Source organism: Scardinius erythrophthalmus (assembly GCF_964197995.2).
Source record: "Scardinius erythrophthalmus genome assembly, chromosome: 10".
In the NCBI taxonomy this organism is placed as follows: Eukaryota; Metazoa; Chordata; class Actinopteri; order Cypriniformes; family Leuciscidae; genus Scardinius; species Scardinius erythrophthalmus.
Window position 1 is genome coordinate 947,394 of NC_138230.1, and position 21,711 is coordinate 969,104.

Consider the following 21,711-nt stretch of genomic DNA (forward strand, 5'->3'; position numbering starts at 1 on the left):
GGCGAGTGTTGCTGTGATCTGTGATCTATTGACTCTTGGTCGTGTGATGTTTCTGAACTAAATCATTAATAATGATTATAAAAACTGCACTTGTTCTGAGTCTCTCAAACAGCCTCAACTGAGGCAAGCTTGTTCCCATCAGGATATTATCATCAGCTGCTGTTTACACTGACTGTAACTGAATCAGAATCATTCTCACATTTTAGTGCTTCATTAGTTATTTTATCTTACTGAAATGTAATCAGGCTATTAGTCCGGTATTCTCTTTGCCCTTCAAGCAGACAAGCGTTAAAGGGTTAATTCACCCAAAAATGTAAGTTCTGTCAGTAATTACTCTCCCTCATGTTGTTTAACCCCGTAAGACCTTCGTTCATCTTCGGAACACAAATTAAGATATTTTTGATTAAATCTGAGAGCTGGATCACTCCTCCATTGACTTCTATAGACATTATAACTTGCTGGCCCAGAAAATATTAAAGACATCGTTAATATAGTCCAAGTGACTCCAGTGGCTCAATCTTAAGTTTATAAAGCGACGAGAATACTTTTTGTGTGCAAAAACCCCCAAAAATAACGACTTTATTCCACTATTCATTTCCTTCTCTCTGGGCCTCGAGTCTTTTCATGTAGTGTTTTAGCGCAGCGCGTCTGTGTTGTACGACACACGCATGACCAGCGTCGGCCAATAGGGAGCCTACGTCTGACGTACAACACAGAAGCGCTGCGCAAAAACACTACGTGAAAAGACTCAAAAATGCCTATGTCTTGAAAAAGACAGCAAAATGTATTTCTTCTTCATAAATGGTGAATATATATATTTTGAAACCAAGAGGACTGACATTTACTTAGTTATTCATTTCTCTTTGTTGATTTATGTATTATTAAGAATTCAAACAAGACCGGTAACCATGTTAAATGTTTATTAATTTCAATTAACCACTTACATTATAAGAAGTTGTCATACTTACGTACTGGAACATTTTACCTTACCAACCGACAAAAAACAGTCACAGTAAATGCCACCATTTTTGGCATTTTACCTCATTCCCGCCAGTAGTAGGCACAGTTAATTGTTCTCATGTGTGAGGGGGAGATTGGGGTTCTGTTTGACTCTTTGTTAAACGTTGTTCAACATTAATTGAGTTTGTTTTGTTTTCATTGTTTATATATTTTTGTATTATTCTAACAGTTTATCTCTTTGTTACTGTTAAATCAATTTTGATTTGTCTTGCTTAAATTTCTTCATTATCTTTAATTACCAAATGGTTTGGTCCAAGTAGGAGGGGCTTAGCCTTTTTAAGAAGGCGCCTCAGTGTTGGAGGCTCGTACTGTTAGGGCTTCAGGGTGGATGAAGTAGGAGATGAACACGAAGAAGATTAATTCCAAGGTTTTAATTCTCAATTTAAGCAGATGCAAATAAAAAGGGAGCGTGTGCTCAAAATACAGAAAGCTTAGCATTAACATTAATGTAGTTAACAAGTTAATTGAAGTTCGGGAGCAGGACCACGCCTCAACTAATCAGCTCTCTCTCCCCGTCTGTATATATACACGGAACCCACCTTCACCACACCGTTCGTCTCAGTTTTTTCGACATGGATTCCGAGCTGCAGATCAACCCCTCTGACTCCGAAGACGATTTATTCAGAAACTCTCCTCCGTCACAGAGCGCCAGGTCTTCACAACAATCCCTAGGCAGCCAAAATTCACACCGGCTGCGTTCTGTCGTAGAAATCCCTCAGTCCCGCGGGCATTCACGTCACAGTTCATCGTCGAAGATTTCTCCAACCCCGACTCGACAGGATCACTCTCCTCTGCAAACGAGAACTACCATCAACGATCAACACAGGCACGAAAGCCGGCGCGATCGCTCTCCTCGTCAACCACGTCATCATTCAACAAACCGTAGCAATTCTCAGCGCACTCACGCCACGTCTTCCAGACCAGAGAATACCATCAAGAATTGGACTGTGGCTCGCCTTCAGCGTGCTCTTAAGGACAAAGGTATCCACTTCAGCCGATCTGACAATAAATCAAGACTATTTCAGCTTTACACAGCATCTACACACACTTCAAATTTAAATTCCGAGCCTCCAACGCTTCCGGCATTGACACGCGATCCTCCCATCGTCACTCATGACGTCACCACACTGCCTCCACAACGGCCTCAGCCAGCAGTGTCCGCGCCACCTAGTGGAGACCAAGCAATACTACCTCCAACATCTGCACCTTCTACCTCAGACTTATCCCAATTCATGACATCTTTCTTTGCTTACTTAAGCTCACAAACAGCTACAAATCCTCACGGACATTCATCCCTCCATCCCAGCATCCATTCTTCTACCCTTCCTTCTGGCATTAACAGCCACACGGCCCCTGTTATTTCTGATTCTTCCGTACAAATTCACCCAATTCAAGTCCCTCATGCAGCAAACCCCGGACTTCTACCTCTCAGTGGACCTTTTCAACCCCCTCCTCTTTCTTCCCTTTACGCAACTAATCTACCCCTTTTCCCCTCCCTCCCCCACCCCTACCCCTCCCTTTCCCAACACCCTCACATCCTGCCAATAAATACTAGCCCATATACCCTGGCCACAGCTGCACCGCCTCCTCGTCCAGCTTCATCAATCCACCGACCCTCCCCAGTCTCTTCAGCCTTACGTCTTCAGATATTATCAGGTAACTATACAGATTTAGCCCAGCTCCTCCATCCATCCCTCATAAATATCAGCCAGCCCAGAGAGCTGCAAACCATTCAAGGCCTAATGCAGTTCAGCCATCCTTTAAACTCTCGTTCAAAGGACCTCACTCCCACCGAATTTGCTTTAGCTTTCTCGATCTACAGAGATATAATTTGCTCTGTTTATCCCGATCGAAGAACCGAGCTAGACGATTACCTATCAATCATTTTAGACATGGCCGTGCGTTTTGGAGGAACAGGCTTCTACAACTACCACGTTCTTTTCGCCACACAAGTAGCAGGTCGGTTACAGCAGTTCAATCAGGGGACATACTGGGGCACTCTTGATGCAGAACTCTATTGTCGGATCTTCGCAGCACGCACTTCTATGTCCTGTGAACTATGCGGAGCACCATCACATCCAGCCTCAGCTTGCACTATCACACCCTCTCAATCTCAACCCTCCTCACGCAAAACATCTGTATTCAATAGATTATCCACAGCAGCCCCACCTCCTCCTCTAATTCCGAAACCTCTAAACATACAGCCCACAGCCAACGTTCCACTTCCCAAAGGCATTGACAAAAGAGGACGACCGATCCTCTACCAAGGAGGCAGAATGGTATGCAACAACTTCAATCATCTTGGCTGCTCTCTTTCCAACTGTAGATTCCTACACACCTGCTCCTTTTGTGGAGGCGCCCACTCAAGAGCCTCTTGCCCCCACAACCCAACTGCTCTACCCGACTGACTATTACAGTATCTCGGCACACCAGTCAAGGTAGAAGCATTAGCTACTGCCTTACTAGACCACCCCGACAGAGAGTTCGTAGATTTCCTTATCAACGGATTTAAAAACGGCTTTCTTCCAGGCATAGAAATAATCCCAGACACTTCTCATCTTTCCCATAACCTCCAGTCTGCCCTCTCCGAACCAAACACTGTTGACACCTTAATAGCTAAAGAAGTTCAAGAGGGATTTATGATAGGCCCGTTTAAAGAACCTCCTTTCTCTCTTTTTCGCATCAGCCCTATTGGAATCGCCACCAGGAAATATTCCGGGAAGAAGAGATTAATCATCGACCTGTCCTCCCCACACGGCTCACACATTCCCAGCATTAATAGCATCATTCCAGCTCCAGACTTCTCCATGAAATACGCTTCCATCGACCAAGCCATCACTCTCATCCGCAAGGCAGGCCACGGAGCATGGCTTTCAAAAGCAGACATCACCAGTGCTTTCAAAGTCTTGCCCATTCACCCAGAATACTGGCGTTTCTTCGGAATATTCTGGAAAGGAGCTTATTATTTTTCAGTACGCCTCACTTTCGGCTGCAGAAGCAGCCCCAAGATATTTGACTCCCTCTCGGAGGCTTTATGTTGGATTCTCATCAACAACCACAGGCTTCCCTACGTCCTGCACCTCCTCGACGACTTCCTCATCATCACACCTACATCCGCACCTCCACACTCAGGACTTTCCACCCTCGTTAAAGTGTTTTCCGAACTAGGCGTACCCCTTTCAAAAGAAAAGACCTTAGGGCCCTGCACCTCCATCGAGTTTCTAGGCATCACCCTAGACTCCATCTCCTTCCAAGCATCTCTACCTCCTGAGAAAACGCAACGCATTTCATTGCTCCTATCGAACTATCTTCTAGCAGACAGGTGCACAAAGCAACAGCTGCTAGCCCTCCTCGGCCACCTTAACTACGCCATCAGAATAATTCCCCAGGGAAAATCTTTCCTTTCCAACCTACTATCAAAAGCAGCATCAATACCCTCTCTACACGACAAAGTCACCTTGGATGAAGCATGCAAAATGGAAATGCGGCTCTGGCAGAAATTCCTGTCTTCATGGAACGGCATATCCTTCTTTTATAACGACTATGTCACGCAGCCAGAAGACATTCAGCTGTACACAGATGCAGCGCCTTCCATAGGATTCGGGGGCTACTACAGCGGCCGCTGGTTCGCTTCCGAGTGGCCACCAGAGTTCAGCCATCTAATTCAGCAGCCAGACTTTCCCTCATCCGCACTTTACGAGATGTATCCCGTCATTATAGCAGCCCTCCTTTGGGGGCACGAATGGTCCCGACATTCCATACTCATCCACTCAGACAACTCAGCGGTAGTTGAAATCATAAATAAAGGCAGATCCAGTTCCCTGGCGATCATGCAATTAGTCCGCAGACTGACACTTATATCGGCGCAACGTCAGTTCATCATCCGAGCAGCACACGTTCCAGGATACCACAATAGCATAGCCGACTCATTGTCTCGTTTCTCTTTTCAGAAGTTCAGAATCTTAGCTCCAGAATCAGACATCCATCCCACGCCAGTTCCACCGTTTTCAGCCACCATCTTCAACTAAATCCACAGCTGGAAGAACTATCACGTGCTTCGCGAGAAGCTATTCTCAACGGCCTCGCCCAGAGTACCCTCTCTGCTTACTTGACCGGTTGGAACTGTTTTAAGGCTTACCACTCCTTTTACCAACTCTCATTTCCTCTAATGAACGTTTGGTCCATCTGTAACTTCGTTACTCATGCCCATTCCTACCAAAATATCAGGGCATCCTCCATTCAGACTTACCTATCCGGAATTAACTTTATCTACAAACTCGCCACCGGCGACCAATGCCAAACCATTTCTCACTCCCACGTATCTATGCTTATCAGAGGTCTAAGAAAACAAGAACCAGTCCTCAACATTAAACGCTTACCCTTAACTTCTGACCTCCTGAGCCAATGCATCCACACATTATGTTCCGGCTACCTGAGCCCATCGATCGACCAAACATTAGAATGCATGTTTCTTCTCGCATTCTTCGGCTTCCTGAGATGCTCCGAATTCGCCCCGTCGACTTCAGCCTTCAATCCAGCCATTCATCCCAGCCTCTCAGACATCACCGCTCATACACCAGATTCTCTGATATATAACCTAAAGAGAAGTAAGACCGACCAATTCGGAGAGTCGTTTCCAATATACATCTTTCGCCTCCACTCCTTCCTCAGTCCTTATGAGCCACTTTCGGAATACGTTTCTTCCAGATACACCAACCATTCATCTCCTCAAGAACCACTCTTCCTCACGGAAAACAGGAAAATGGCCACGAGATTCTGGTTTAGCAAACACTTCCAAAGTATTCTCAGGACCTCCGGCATATCTCCCGAACATTACTCTATACATTCATTCCGGATCGGAGCAGCCACCACGGCCGCCAGCATGGGCATCTCGGACGAGACAATCAGAGTCTTAGGTCGATGGTCATCCGAAGCGTACCGCTTGTACATCCGCAATAATCTAAACGATCTCCGTCAAGCTCAAGCCCGCATCGTCTCATCCAAACCTTTGGGGGTCTTCAAGTAACTCAGCTTACTGCCTACCGAGACGAAGCCCCCACTCTGAGTCTCCCGGGTCAGACTCCCTGATCAGCCAGACGGAGATCCGTCGTTTACATCTTTCCCCATTTCCTTCGACCCTTATTCATCCACAAAGCTAATAGCTAATTCCGTGCAGTTGTGGCGTGGTCCTTGCTAGTGAAATGTAGTTAACAAGTTAATTGAAGTTCGGGAGCAGGACCACGCCTCAACTAATCAGCTCTCTCTCCCCGTCTGTATATATACACGGAACCCACCTTCACCACACCGTTCGTCTCAGTTTTTTCGAACCCCACCCACCCCTACCCTTCCACCTCTAGCGCTCGACCCCACCCACCCTTCCCCTTCCAACTCATCCATCCATCCCTCTTCCCCCCGACTCCAGCCCCCCCCCCTCAACCTCTAACTCGACCCCTTCCAACTCATCCATTCATCCCACTTCCCCCCGACCCCAATCCTCTCTCCTCCAATCTCTAACATCTCAATTTTAATTCCACAGGCTGCATCCAGGGGGGTCTTCAAGTAACTCAGCTTACTGCCTACCGAGACGAAGCCCCCACTCTGAGTCTCCCGGGTCAGACTCCCTGATCAGCCAGACGGAGATCCGTCGTTTACATCTTTCCCCATTTCCTTCGACCCTTATTCATCCACAAAGCTAATAGCTAATTCCGTGCAGTTGTGGCGTGGTCCTTGCTAGTGAAACCTAGTTAATGTCATACCAGTTGCACTTATTGGATTAGACACTGAACTAGACACTTTTGACTTCATCATCACGTCACTTCATTTGTGCGGTACGTTCAGAGCAGTGGTGCTGCTGCTGTTGGTGACATCTTTAGGGGCCTCTTGTGGCAGCTGGCACACCCCGTCTCTGTTACAATAATAATCAAAAGGAGGGAATTGTCATGGAAATAATTTGTATCCATTATTTTATTAATATTAATGATCTTTCCCTATAATAAATCATGTACTTTCCTAATAAGGCAGAGAAAGGTTCTGTTGGCTATGGCCTATGTTATCTGTGTTATGAGTAGCAGAGATATAAAGAAATATAAACACATTCTGCTGACTGACTCTGGGCCTTTCCTGCAAGAAACTAGATGTACTGCATGGCGGTACAAAATATGACCGCCGCTCAGGCCTGCACTGGCTTCCCACAAAAATAAATGACGTGGAGCAATTTGGCTGTATTGCGTGTTTATGTATATACCTAAAAAAAGTAGTAGTATGTGCATGTCTGTCTGTGTGTGTGTGTGTGTGTGTGTATGTGTGTGTGTGTGTCTGTGCGTGTATGTATGCGTGCGTACATGTGTGTGCGCGTGTGTGTGTGTGTCTGTGCATGTGGATTTGTATGTGTGTGTATGGGTGTGTGTCTGTGCGTGTGGATGTCAGTGTGTGTTGCGTTTGTTTGTATTCCTGCATGTGTGTGTGTGTGACAGTTAGGGTTGCCAACTTCAGAAAAGGAAAATGCGGGACAATCGTGGTTATTTATAGGAAAATGAGGGACACTCAAAATATTTGTACTGTATCACACAGTGTACGTCATTTCAGTGTCTGCAGTTAAGTTTGTGTTTAAACCGTATTCACTTTACAGCCCTTAATCCTGTAATTGTGGACAAATGTGGGCACGGGGGTCTCAGGTGTGATCCAACAATTTTTTTTTAAATAAATGATATATCACTATCTTCGATAAAATTAAAACTATCAATTTATGGTGTTTTTTTTTATTTGTGAGGTATTTTTGAATTTATTTAAATTAATAATACCATATTTTTTATTTAAAATATGCTTATTTTTATGTTATATTTAATATTTTTTTAACTTCAGTAAAAAACTTCATTTCATTAAATTCAGATAGCTAAAACTTAAAAAATGAGGTGACTTTTGTGACATCTGGTGTCTTATGTTGGTATAAAATTTACAAAAAAAGCAATAATCTCAATTATTTCAATAGTAAATATGGCTTTAGTACTCAATGGCTGCATATAGGCTAAACTCTATAAATCTGTTATAATAAATGTAAGTTTTTGACTTTATCACAAGTTAGAACTGTAATTTAATATATATATATATATCTGTGTTTGGTGAGACAATACAAAAATGCAAAATATGCTTAGACAGATATGACCAAATATGACCAAATATGACAAATAAGTAGTAGACCATTTATTCTATATTTTAAACAAAAAAAAACATTAAAACATTTTTTTTTAAAAATGTATTGGTACAAAACTGGAAAGAATAAATTACTTTAGTGACACCTGGTGTCTTCTGTTGGTATAAAATTAACAAAAATAAATAAATAAATAAATATCAATAGCCACTAGATGGCTCTACTAAAGGGCTGCATGTAGGCTCTATAACTCTATAAAACACTGTTATTATGAATTTAACCACCAAGTTTTTGACTTTATCACGAGTTAAAATTGTAATAATATATATAATATATATCTTTGTTAGGTGAGACTGTACAAAGATACCAAAATATGCTTAGACAAATATGACCCATCAAATATGATGCTATAAGGAAAATACAAAGTAGTTGATCATTTATCATTTATTTTACACAAAAACATCAAATTTTAATAACTCAAAAAACTAATTGGTACCAAACAGGCAAGAATAAACAATAATAACTCAAAAAAGTAAGTGTTAGGTAAGAATAAACAGGTAAGAACAAACAATAATCATAGTTATAATGTGTTCATGCACTTGTGCGCATGTGTGTGTTTGTGTGTGCATGTGCACAGGTGATTTTAGAAAATAAAATTAAAATTCAGTCATTGGCTCATTCAATACTTTGTTTTTATGTGTGAGTGACTTTTTATTAAAAAAAAAACAAAAACCAGCTATGTTATTGGCTTATTGAATGCTTGCTTTGTGTGTGTGTCTGTGTGTTTGTGTGTGTTTGTGTGTGTGTGTGTATGTGTGTGTGAGTGTTTGCCACAATGAGATTGTTGTACAGGATCACCCCTTCATTTGTGTGTATGTATGATATGCATTGTGTTGGATCTAATGATTTTTGTTTTGACAAAAAAAAAAAAAAAGCTCTGAATTACAGTTTTTCCCATTCATTCCTATGGGTGCCCATTTTTGACCCAAATACGGGATTAAGGAGTTTTTTTTTTTCACCCATTTAACATTCTTGAATCGAGTCAATTTTTTTTGTGTGTGTTCAGGTGGCAAACTTAGGAAAAGTAGCCAAGTCTCGTACCGCTCAGATTAAGGAAAGTATTTTTAAAAAATTAATACAAATTATTTTGCCCACATTTGTCCAGATTACGGTTTTAGGGTTAAAAGGTTATCAGACATAAACACATTTGTATTGCTTAACCTATTTATGTATTTAATTCGAAAAATAATTTTAATGTCATACATGAAAAAAGTCACATTACAAACAAACCATAGTTCAAAATAACAGCATTTATCTAAAATAGAAAGCTTTTTTAACATTATACAAACAGTTCAATAGTTTGGGGTTAGTAAGATTATTTTTTGGGAAAAAAAAATTAAGAAAGTAATTGCCTACTTTTATTCAGCAAGGATGCATTACATTAATCAAAAGTGACAGTTAAGATAATGTTACAAAAGCTTTCTATGTACTTTCTAAAAGCTTTAAAACATTAATAATAATCAGAAATGTTTTTTGAGCATATTATTCCCTCAGGTAGATTACATGTTTTCTTGCGTGGCTGGATGTTAGACTCATGAACAATAATCACATTGTTTGCATTCGGCAAAATTGATTAGCCGAAATCAAAACGTGGACAGTGAAAGGAAATTACCGTTAGCGCGAGACGAGTCCGGCTTGAAGCGGAAGTGACCAGACGGCAGAGGATGTTCGCAAATCAAACAATGGGTGTTTCTCAATATGCGTTCTTCAGCGATCTTGCGTCCTTGTGTTCTCGTTTTACGTCATCATTAACCGTCGAAGTTCAGACCCAATTCTCAAGAACGCAAGTACAGAGGACGCATGAAAGAACCCGGATGTGTTCTTGATACCGAGGATGCATCGAATGCAGACTTGAGCTAGTACTCGCCTGGTGTCCCAGAAGTCATTGCGGCCGGTTCCGAGTTCGTTCTTCCAAGGAAGCTTGGCAAGACTGGTGTCCACGAGAACACAAGTCCGTTCTCTGCATTCTTGGAATTGAGAAACAGCCAATGATTTGTCTCAAAACAGTGATTAAAAAAAGCTGTGATTGGATGATGACAGGTGTCGGTGATCATTCTCAAGTGTCGTGGCAGCACTGCTGCTGTTGCTGTTGTATCAGTCAGTGGTTTATCAGCTTGTCAAAAAACGGGACACGGGAGGTCACGCACGGGACAAATAAATTAGGGCCAAAATACGGGACGTCTAATTCGGAACAGTTGGCAACCTTAGTGACAGTATCATCCTAAACCAGCAACCCTTCGCTCAACACCACCATCTACAGGCCGATGAGTGTACAGTCACTAAATGTGCACATAAATGAATTTATTTTATACCCCCCCATGGATGAAATTCTACGAAACTTAGCATACCCCCAGAGGATGTCAAGTTAATCATACACATGAAATATGGTGCAGTTCTGAACATCTCAACTGAAGATAGGGGCGATTAAAGCAGAATAATATTGCATTTTAATTTTTTATGGGAGGGGCGCAAATCACAAATGAGTGATTATGGGCTAGGTTGATGTGGGCCCTTAAGAGCAACATACCATAAAAATGTCTTCATCCTCGGTGCCACGGTTCAGGTAGTTATTTAGGAAAAACTGCATTTTTGGGGTTTGGGGGGGGGGGCAGCGCGGGGGGGGGGGGGGGGGGGGAGTGGCCCCCGGGGACCAAACGAAATTTTTCCGTAAAAGTCTAGTGGGGCTACATGCCCACCAAATTTCATGTTCCCCGGTGTTTCGGTGTCCCTGGTATTGTTGACGGAAAATTCAGTAGATGATGAAAAAAAAAAAAAAAAAACCTTTGACAATCCCTATATGACCACTTTCGCTAGCTACGCCAGCGGCGGTTATAATAAACCATTATAATCATTGATTGAACATTTGTCTCTTATTCAGGATGGTTTATTGTTTATTTGCCACAACAGTTTCTAGAAGAAAATAGCGTCACAGTCCAGCTCAAGTAAGTTCAGTGATGGTTCATTTTTAGGAGAAAACCCTGATGTCATCGTCCAGCTCAGTTCAGTCTCAAATAAATGTGTAAATGCAGGAGATTACTTTATACTCTATTGTCCCATTCCTGGGAAATTTGTCTTGGACAGCATGACACGGCCAGAACACAACTTCGATCACACACAACATATACAATAACATGCGATAATAAGAGAATAACAACATTTCAGTGAATTATTTAAAAACTAGCAGCATCCTACATCAATTTGAAAAATCTCTATTTAAAATTTTAACTGCAGTTGGAACAAAAGAGTTTTTATAATGACTGGACCAATCAATAATCAATAGATCAATAATATTGTTGAATATGTAATGTCTCCAACTAAGCAAGCCAAAGCCAAGGCAACAGCGGCAAGGAACCAAAACTCCATCAGCGACAGAATGGAGAAGAAAACCTTGGCAGAAACCAGACTCAGTCGTCAGTTCTCCTCTGGCCAATGAGCGAACAGTGTGTGATTATGATTCAGGCGTTACAGGTCAGAGGTCAGACTGGATCTGAACATTCAGAATATTATCCAGTTTCGGCTGACTACATCATGTGTTGTGGTCGTGTCCAGGCGCAGGTCCTTCATCTGGTCTGGAGTGAGTGTGTGTGTGTGTGTGTGTGTGTGTGTGTATGTGTGTGTGTGTGTGTGTGTGTGTGTGTGTGTGTGTGTGTGTGTGTATGTGTGTGTGTGTGTGTGTGTTGTGGACGGGTACAGGCACAGGTCCATCATCTGATCTGGAGTGAGTGTGTGTGTGTGTGTGTGTGTGTGTGTGTGTGTGTGTGTGTGTGTGTGTGTTGTGGACGGGTTCAGGCGCAGGTCCATCATCTGATCTGGAGTGAGTGTGTGTGTGTGTGTGTGTGTTGTGGACGGGTACAGGCGCAGGTCCATCATCTGATCTGGATACGGCCCGGATCCGGCTGACTGTGGTAATCCTCGGGATAAACAGAAAAACACACATTAGCGTAGATGCCATTCTTCTTTTGATGTAACGAGTACATCAGGTGTATATGTCTGTGTGTATATAGGTTTAGGGTTTCATTCATATATATATATATGTATTATAAAGCATTTATAATGCTGTGTTTGTAAAGTGTGTGTGTGTGTGTGTTATTTTCCTGTGCTGTAAAATAGTCCTTCAACTTACACAGATGATGACTGGAATCCGGTGTGGAATCCGGTGTGGGATCCGGTGTGGGATCCGGTGTGGGATCCGGCGTTAATTCCACTGTTTTCACTGAAAATCACTTTTTTTTCTGCGGATCTCCTGCAGAATATGTGGTCCCCCCCCCTCACCCCCCCCCCCACCCTATTTTTTGCTTTTTGCGTTTCTTTTTTTTGCTTTTTGCGTTTCTTTTTTTTGCTTTTCTTTTTTACAGTTATTTATTTATTTATTTTTAAATCCAGGAGCCTTCCAAAAGCGTTCCACCTATAATAAACATAAAGTATTAACATATTTAATTCACTGTGTGAAATGTTGTTGCTTTTGTGACCTTAATCCTAATATAAAATTGTTTGAAATTATTATAGCGTAATAAAGTCCTAAAATAAAATCCTGTGATTTTAAAATTTTAGACATTTAATAAGTAGCCTACAATTGAATGTTTCATGTGAGATGATCTACTGTACCTGCTGGGAACAGGCCTTTCCGTTTCTCAGCCTCGTAACAAAGTGCTCACAGTTGTTCTTAAACAGATGGTATCCATGTTTCGTTCCCACAAGGCTCTGTGCGTCTTGCAGAATATCTTCATCGAGACGAGGCTCACACTGTTCATCCAGGTAATTGTTGATACGGTATTTATTTTTTCCAACCACCTTGGAAAGTTGTTCTTTCTTGATGTTCTTGGCGTTCTTGCCGACTAAAGCGTTGGCAATAGAGAAAGAAATGGACAAGTAAAAACAATCATGACTCATGAGACCTAAATGGAAAGTTTCAGATTCAGTGCGAGTTCAGCTCAATAGGCAGCAGATGAAGCATGTAAAACACTCACATTTTAGGACCACATGGACTATTTCTCCATTTCCAATATATAAAGCCCAGTGCTGATATGGCCCTCTGAAGATTTCAATGAGGTCTCCTGGCTTCGGATTCTTATCCTATAGGAGACATTATCAGGTGCAATAATTAAAAAAGTTACAGAGCCATTTAAAGCTGTCAAAATATAATATCATACTGTTTATCTAATAACACAAAACAATTCAATATTATTTAATTATTAATTTCACAATACATACATAAAATGTTAGCATATCACTTGCTAATCCAACAACAGGGCAACAATATGTAAGTGCTGATGATGAGTCCCATTCTCATGATTTACAGCTGCCCTTGATAGCCACCAGAGGGCACTCCACCCCAGACTTTTGCCACACCACACTACATTACCCATAACCCACTGCCCGGACTAAGAAACCGTCTCGGGTTACGTATGTAACCCTTGTTCCCTGAGAAAGGGAACGAGACACTGCGTCGGTGACGACACTAGGGGAACGCCCTTCAGCGTAGCACGTCTGAATTCATGAATGAAAACTAATCCAATCCTATTGGCGTTGCGTGATGACGTAGCGTGTGACGGCATAAGCGGATGTATACAAAAGCACGCCGGCACACAGAAATGTCAGCTTTTGCTATGAAGCAAGTGCTCCAGGCGGGGTGAGGTGTGGCGAACCGACGCAGTGTCTCGTTCCCTTTCTCAGGGAACAAGGGTTACATACGTAACCCGAGACGTTCCCTTTCGAGGGAACTCGAACTGCGTCGGTGACGACACTAGGGGAACGAGATACCCACTATACCACAACAAACCCCGCTCATCCTAGTGTGAAGCTGTCTTCAGGCACAACTTAGGACGAAAGCACTCGTGCACCGGGTGTAGAGGGAAGGTCCAGACTGTAAAACCTCATGAATGTGTGCGGAGTGGCCCAGCCAGCCGCCTCACATATGTCATGGATAGAAACCCCTGAAAGGAGGGCTCTAGAGGACGCCATGCCTCTGGTGGAGTGAGCTCTCACGGCCATAGGTGAAGGCAATTTGCGCACCTGATAGGCCAGGGAAATAGTCTGAACGATCCAGTTGCTGATGGTCTGTTTAGAGGCGGGAAGCCCCTTCTTGGGCGACCCAAAACACACCAGCAACTGGTCTGACTTCTGCCATGAGGAGGACCTCTGAATATAACACTGCAGTGCTCTGACAGGGCAGAGCAGATGAAGTCTCTCCTCATCCGCCGTCACGTGAGGTGAAGGATGAAATGCCTGCAGAACCATAGGCCGTGCCATATTAGATGGCACCTTGGGCAAATAGCCGGGCCTGGGATGTAAGATGGCCTTAATGTTGCCTGGAGCAAACTCCAAGCACCCATTGGAAATAGAGAGCGCCTGGAGATCTCCTACCCTCCTCAGAGAAGTAATGGCCAACAAAAAGACCACCTTAAACGAAAGGTTCTTGGCCTCAGCCGACTCCAGTGGTTCGAAGGGAGCCTCGGCCAGCCCTTCGAGAACCACTGCCAGGTCCCAAGAGGGAACTCTGGTGCGAGTCGCAGGTCTCATCCTCCAGGCTCCACGTAGGAAGCGTACGACCAAGTGATGCCTCCCCAGCGGGCCATCACTCAGGGGAGCATGGAAAGCCGCAATGGCAGCCACATAAACCTTGAGTGTGGACGGGGTAAGCCCGGCAGAAAAGCGGTCTTGGAGAAACTCCAGTACTGAAGCCACTGGGCAGTTAACTGGGTCCAAGTCACGCTCTCTGCACCAAACGGAAAATACATTCCACTTAAGGCCGTATAACTTCCTCGTGGAGGGAGCTCTGGAAGTTAATATGGTTTCGACCACTCCAGCTGACAGGCCGGCTTCTAGGTACTGTGCCCCCTCAGGGGCCAGACCCACAGTTTCCACAGCTCGGGTCGAGGGTGGAGAACTGAGCCCTCCGCCTGGGACAGCAAGTCCCTCCTCAGAAGGATCTGCCATGGCGGGCCTGCCAGGAGTGAAATGATGTCCGAAAACCATACTCGGGCCGGCCAAAACGGGGCTACTAAAAGTAGACTGACTCCGTCTCGACGGACCCTTTCCAGAAGTGCTGGGAGCAGAGCGATCGGGGGAAATGCGTACAGACGCAGCCTCGGCCATGTCTGCATCATGGCGTCCAGCCCCAGCGGAGCTGGATGCCTGAGAGAGTACCACAGTGGACAGTGGGATGTCTCTTGAGATGCGAAAGGATCCACTTCCACTGGGCCAAATCTCACGCACATGGCTTCCACCACCTCTGGGTGGAGTCGCCACTCCCCGGGCCTCAGCCCCTGCCTCGACAGGACGTCTGCTCCCTGATTCTGGTCCCCCGGGACATACATCGCCCTGAGAGACGATAGTCTCCGCTGGGACCACAGGAGGATCTGATGCGCCAGTCTGCACAGAGGGCGCGACCTCAGACCCCCCTGGCGGTTCAAATAAGACACCACCGACAAGTTGTCGGTTCTCACAAGGACATGGCGACCATGGAGGTCTGGCAGGAAGCTCCTCAGAGCCCGGAACACCGCCAACATTTCTAGGCAATCTATGAGCCAAGAGGAATGATGGTCCTGCCAGAGGCCTCTCGTAAAACGGCCGTCCATGACCGCGCCCCAGCCCGTGAGGGAGGCGTCTGTCGAAATAGATACTCGGCGACATAACGCTCCCAAATTGGGACCCTGGGACAAGAACCAAAGCTTCTTCCAAATTGACAGGGAACGAAGGCATCTGCGCGTAACCCTTATCAAGCGGAATGGGTTTCCCCTCGGGAAAACCCCTTGGTTCTTAACCACCACTGTAAAGCTCTCATGTGTAGCAGGCCAGAAGGTATCATGCTGGACGCTGCTGCCATGAGACCCAACACTCTCTGAAAGTGTTTGACAGTGACGGCCTGGCCTAGCTTTAACCTGGACACTGTGGTCAGGATATACTCGATCCGAGCAGGAGACAACTGAGCCCGCATCGTGACTGAGTCCCACACCACTCCCAGGAACGTGGTTCTCTGGGCTGGTGTCAACACGCTCTTCTTCGTGTTGAGTCTTAACCCCAGGCTCTGGATGCGGGCGAGGACGACATCTCGATGCCGAATCACCAGCTCTCGCGACTGGGCCATTATTAACCAGTCGTCGATATAATTGAGCACCCTGATGCCCTCGAGCCTCAAGGGTGCTAGAGCTGCATCCATACACTTGGTAAATGTGCGAGGGGAAAGTGCTAGGCCGAACGGAAGAACCCGATATTGGTAAGCTTCGCCCCCGAAAGCAAACCTCAGGAACTTCCTGTGAGATGGAAGGATGGAGATGTGGAAGTAGGCGTCCTTTAGATCTATCGTGACAAACCAATCCTCGGATTGAATTTGACTCACGATGATGGGATTAGTGAGCATCTTGAACCTGAACCTCCTCAGAGACCGATTCAAGTGCCTCAGATCTAAAAGTGGACGCAACCCTCCATCCTTCATCGGAACTATGAAGTACCGGCTGTAGAATCCGGACTCCCTGACTGGTGGGGGAACATGCTCTATGGCCCCTTTTGCCAGCAGCGAGTAAACTTCCTGTTCTAACACCAGACCCTGCTCTGGGTCTACTGCAGTCCAAACCACCCCGTTGATACTTACCTCTTTTTTGGTGGGCAGCCTGGACCTGCAGCCTGTACCCTATTTCTACAGTGCGCAGGACCCATGGAGAAATATTGGGGAGACGTTGCCATGCCTCGACAAAATTCAGCAAGGGAACCAGCCCCTAAGGGTTGGTGTCAAGTGTCTTGTGAGAGCCCTTGACGATACCCTGAAGCGGAGGACCGACAGGGAATAATCGAAAACGACTCTCGGTGTGCGGACGCCAGCGCTGCCTGGCCGCAAGCTCTTGGGGCAGACAGAGCAGCGTGCGTTCGCTGGAAACTGATGTGTCCCGAAGCGCAATTAGCGGCGGGATGCTGACACCAGTTTCCTGAGGGCCCGGTGAGAGGGAGGATCTCGCTCGCTTTTTGTGGGGGGGGGGGGGGGCAGCCCTCCAAGGTCTCACATAAGTTAGGACCTCTCTCCCGACACCTTCCTGGCCTGAAGAACAGTCCTCAGATCCGTCTTCTCAGGAGGCTTGGGCGAGAGCGCCGCCTAGATTCCCAAGCTCAGCTTTTGCTTTTTTTTTTTTTTTTTTTTGAGGGGGACTTCTAGAAGCGACACTCTCCTTCAGATATTAGGCTGAATTAAAATATCTAACCAAGTTCTAAAGTCAGAAAATATTTTAATTATTTTCATTCCTCAGAATTAAATGCAGCCATAAACACTGGATAGTGCACCAGAATACTGTTTAAATACTTATTTATACGATCTACTACACGCTGCCTCGGCAAACGCGAGCCGTTACAAATTGGCTTTCATCCCTCGAGAAGAAAGTCAACAGGTGCGAGGCTGAAACACCCGAAACGCACGACTGTGTGCGGCGAGTTATTTCACAATGAACAGCCTGCCAGCACCCTCAGGAGCTGACTGTAAATGCCTCGCACCCAAACAGTATTATTTCTCAGATCGCGTGTGTCCCTTTTATTGCAGACCCTTAACGCGCTGTCTCAACAAACGCGAGATTCGAGTCGTTCACAATAAATTTGGCTTTCATCTCTCGAGAAGAAAGTCAACAGGCGCGGCTGAGACACCCGAAACGCACTGTGTGCGGCGAGTTATTTCTCAATGAACACAGCCAGCACCCTTCAGGGACTAACTGCATGCCTATAGCACCCACACAGAATCTTTATTGCAAACTGCAAATAGACTCGTAATCAACGCGCGCCTCGGCAAACGCGAGATGAGCTACTAGATTCTGTATTGCAATGCAGACATTCAATCTACGCGCTGCCTCGGCAAACGCGAGATGTCAGTCATAGAATCGTATCGCAAACTGCAAAGTAGACTCGTAATCAACGCGCTGCCTCAGCAAACGCGAGATCCGAGCTACTAGATTCTGTATTGCAAAGCAGACCTTAAATCTGCGCGCTGCCTCGACAACGCGAGATCCCAGCCACAGAATCTTATTGCAAAGTACACTCGTAATCAACGCGCTGCCTCGGCAAACGCGAGATCCGAGTTACTAGATTCTGTATTGAAATGCAGAGTTAACAGGACATACAACACCAAATAGGACAGAATTGTTTCACACACACAGAGCGCTTGCTGAATAGCAAAAAGCTGACATTTCTGTGTGCCGGCGTGCTTTTGTATACATCCGCTTATGCCGTCACACGCTACGTCATCACGCAACGCCAATAGGATTGGATTAGTTTTCATTCATGAATTCAGACGTGCTACGCTGAAGGGCGTTCCCCTAGTGTCGTCACCGACGCAGTTCGAGTTCCCTCGAAAGGGAACATGATTGTTAACTCTGTGTACTGTATATAAGCCTGGTTCACTCTGTCATTCACTGCAAGGTTTTGTTAGCTGTTTACACTGAGCATTCTTCCTGGTTCTCTTGTCTCTTGGATTCCTCTGTTTGTTTGTTAGGACTGCCTTCCTGTGCTTGAACCTTCGCCTGTGTAGGTCATGATCCTGTATTACTCAAATAAAGCTGCATTTGGATCTCAACCTCTGTGTCTTTGAGCAGTTCGAGACACCCAGTCTAGCACAGTACATGCACCAAGTTTTCTTTTAATAACTAGAAAAAATAAATAGATTGAATAGAAATAAATGGTGTTAGTATTAATGGGTTAAGTGTTGACTAAAAAGATCTTTTAGTCATCTCTAAAGATTTAGGTTGAGTTCGTTTCACCAGCAGAGAACTTACTCTGAAAATTTACTTTGTGCCTTTTTTGTTGCAATATAAACTTCATATTTGGAACACAACTTGATATGTGGCATATGGCTGTCATTTTCTATTAATTTTAGAGACCAAATTATTTTGTAAAATTTATATTTTGTAAAAAAAAAAAAAACTGTTTAGTTCTGTTCGTTTGCTTAACAGTAAACTTAAACTTACAGAACTTTTTTGTACACTTTTATATTTCAAACGTTAGGTCTGTAAAGCATTCATGAATCAACCATTGAAGTTCAGATCTGTGCTCTATAAGGGGAATGTGACAGTAAACAGGTTAAGAAGTCAGATAATCCTAAACTAATTCAAATAAAGCAGAATTACTCACCAATGGTGTTGCAGAACTGCCTGGGGCAGGAGCTCCCGAGACACTCTGGTCCAACCCTAACACTAACCCTAACCCTGACTCGTCTCGCTGATGGAGAAGGTCTGTATGATGGTCTACAGAATCCTCTCTCTCAGCCGGTGGAACTGTCGAGTCCTCTGGCGCTGGAAGAGTGCTCCCGCTCCTGCCCCAAGGAGATGGGTCAGTTAAATTCTTCTGTTGTTCTTTAAAATTAAATGTATTCGAATTATAAATCATAAAATTGTATTTGAGCAGGGAGTTTGCTCTTTTATAGTGTTTTTAGGCCACACCCTTTAAAGTTTGGGGATTTCCAAAAGCAGTTCCATCTGTGCTTACACACACACACACACACACACACACACACACACACACACACACACACACACTCCATCTGTGCTGACTCACCAAAGATTGCTGTTCATCTTTATTCACTTATAAACACTGACGGCACTTCCATGAGCATGTCATTTATTCATTTAGTTTTTATTCAAAGTAACGTATAGACGAGCCTCCTTTTCAATATGTACCTTTTGGACAAAGGCTTTTTGAAGACCAAATATTGCATATTTTTCATAATTACATTTAAAATGTTTGTATTTAAAGTAAATACTGGTAAAATGTATCAGCAACAATCATATTCAGAAATAAACACTTTATGGCATATATATCATAAAAATAACCTGAAGTTCTCGTTTCCAGTAGATTTCACTATGACTGGTTTCTCACCTTTATATGTACATTGACAGACAGGTGTTTGATCCGCATTACCTGATTATCTGATCATGGGAGAATGAATGTGTTTTCACTGATCACATATAGCGCTTCGAGGACACTGACAGACGTCAGTGCGCAGCTGAAATAGGAGATGATGGGCCTCTAAGTTCAGATGTTTAGCAATACCCAGTGCCTGTTGTAATGGAAATGTACAGAGATGCGTCTCTGCATCATTTACATGATCATATAAGCTCAGAAGAACTGAATGTCTTCACTTGAAGAGGATGTGTGCAAAACTCAGTTTTAGTGCCGTTATACCCATTTATTAGAGACTTTGCTATGCAGAAAAAACAGTTATACAAAGAGCTTTTCAGCTTGCCACTATAAATCGCTATTTTTCTGCACTTAACTAGTGAATTTCGCCAAGATATATTCAGAGATGATAGACAAGATGTTATAGAATAATAATGTAATGAAAACCCAATTTTGGCAAAAAACTGATATTCGATCTTATTTTTAGACCTTACTGAAAACGTACAAGCGCAACATCCGACGGGTTTTCCCAGGTCGCATCATAGATGTTCTGAGAACATTACCATGCAGTGTTCTACAGTAATTATGTTCTCAGCGGGTAGTTTCATTTTGGTTCCCAGAATGTTCTCCTAAAATAACTTTCTCTAAAAATATTTTCTGATGACCTTCTATAAATGTTTAGCTATACCATTATTAAAACATTATCCTCTAACATTCTTATACAGTTTTTAGCTGGGAAGTTTTATTTTTGTTCCCAAAATGTTCTCTTAAACATTTAAAAAAAAATGCTTAGCCATAACATTGTTAAAACATAACATTTTATTAATCTCAAAAATAATTCCTCCTTTGTTATTGTGCCAATGATTTATAAAAGATCATTTGAAACCTGTTACCTCAACAACATCACATTACAAGAATGTTTTATAAAAAACACTCCATCATCTCAGGCCTCAATAATATCCTCATAACATTTTACGAACGTTGATTTGATAACGTTCCTCCTCTGTAATTATGGAACGTCTCCGGTTACTTAACTGTAACCTTGTTCCCTGAGAAAGCGGAACGAGATACTGCGCGTATAATGACGTCATCGGCGCGCACCCGCAACACGAGGCTATAAATAGATGAGCCACAGGTGCATCGTCAGGATATTTTGTCTGAAGAGCAGTCCTGGGACATCTTCAGCACGGCAAAGCAGCGCAGCATCTCGTTCCGCTTTCTCAGGGAACAAGGTTACAGTTAAGTAACCGGAGACGTTCCCTTTCGAAAGCTACAATCGATGCTGCGCTGCTCAGCGCATTGGGAACGAGAATACTCACGCCGCCGTGCTTGAACATATCTGGACCCCCACGGTTGTGCAGGTGTGCTCACAAGAACGCAAGAAGGCCTCAGACATTAGCTTGTGATGTTGACTCAAGGACATGAGAGCCCGGAGTGGCATGAACATCCAAACTATAAAATATTATGAATGTGTGCGGAGAGGACCAACCTGCCGCATCACAAACCTGTTGTAGGGGAGCACCCCTTGCCAAAGCACTAGAGGAGGCGACCCCCCTGGTGGAGTGAGCCCTAAGACCTGTAGGCGAAGCCTGACCGCGCGCCTCATAAGCAAGAGCGAT

General features: G+C 44.1%; 1 protein-coding gene across 1 annotated transcript; it reads right to left on the reverse strand.

Annotated features, from left to right (window-relative positions):
* Positions 1–12,506: 12,506 nt before the first annotated feature.
* On the reverse strand, positions 12,507–19,582 carry LOC308697486 (phospholipase A and acyltransferase 4-like; the record flags this gene model as incomplete). The annotated part of the gene is made up of 4 exons (XM_081376763.1): positions 12,507–12,632; positions 12,833–13,062; positions 13,195–13,300; positions 19,328–19,582. 4 exons carry the CDS (start codon positions 19,580–19,582, stop codon positions 12,591–12,593), a joined length of 633 nt encoding a protein of 210 aa, XP_081232889.1. The 3' UTR covers positions 12,507–12,590.
* Positions 19,583–21,711: the final 2,129 nt, after the last annotated feature.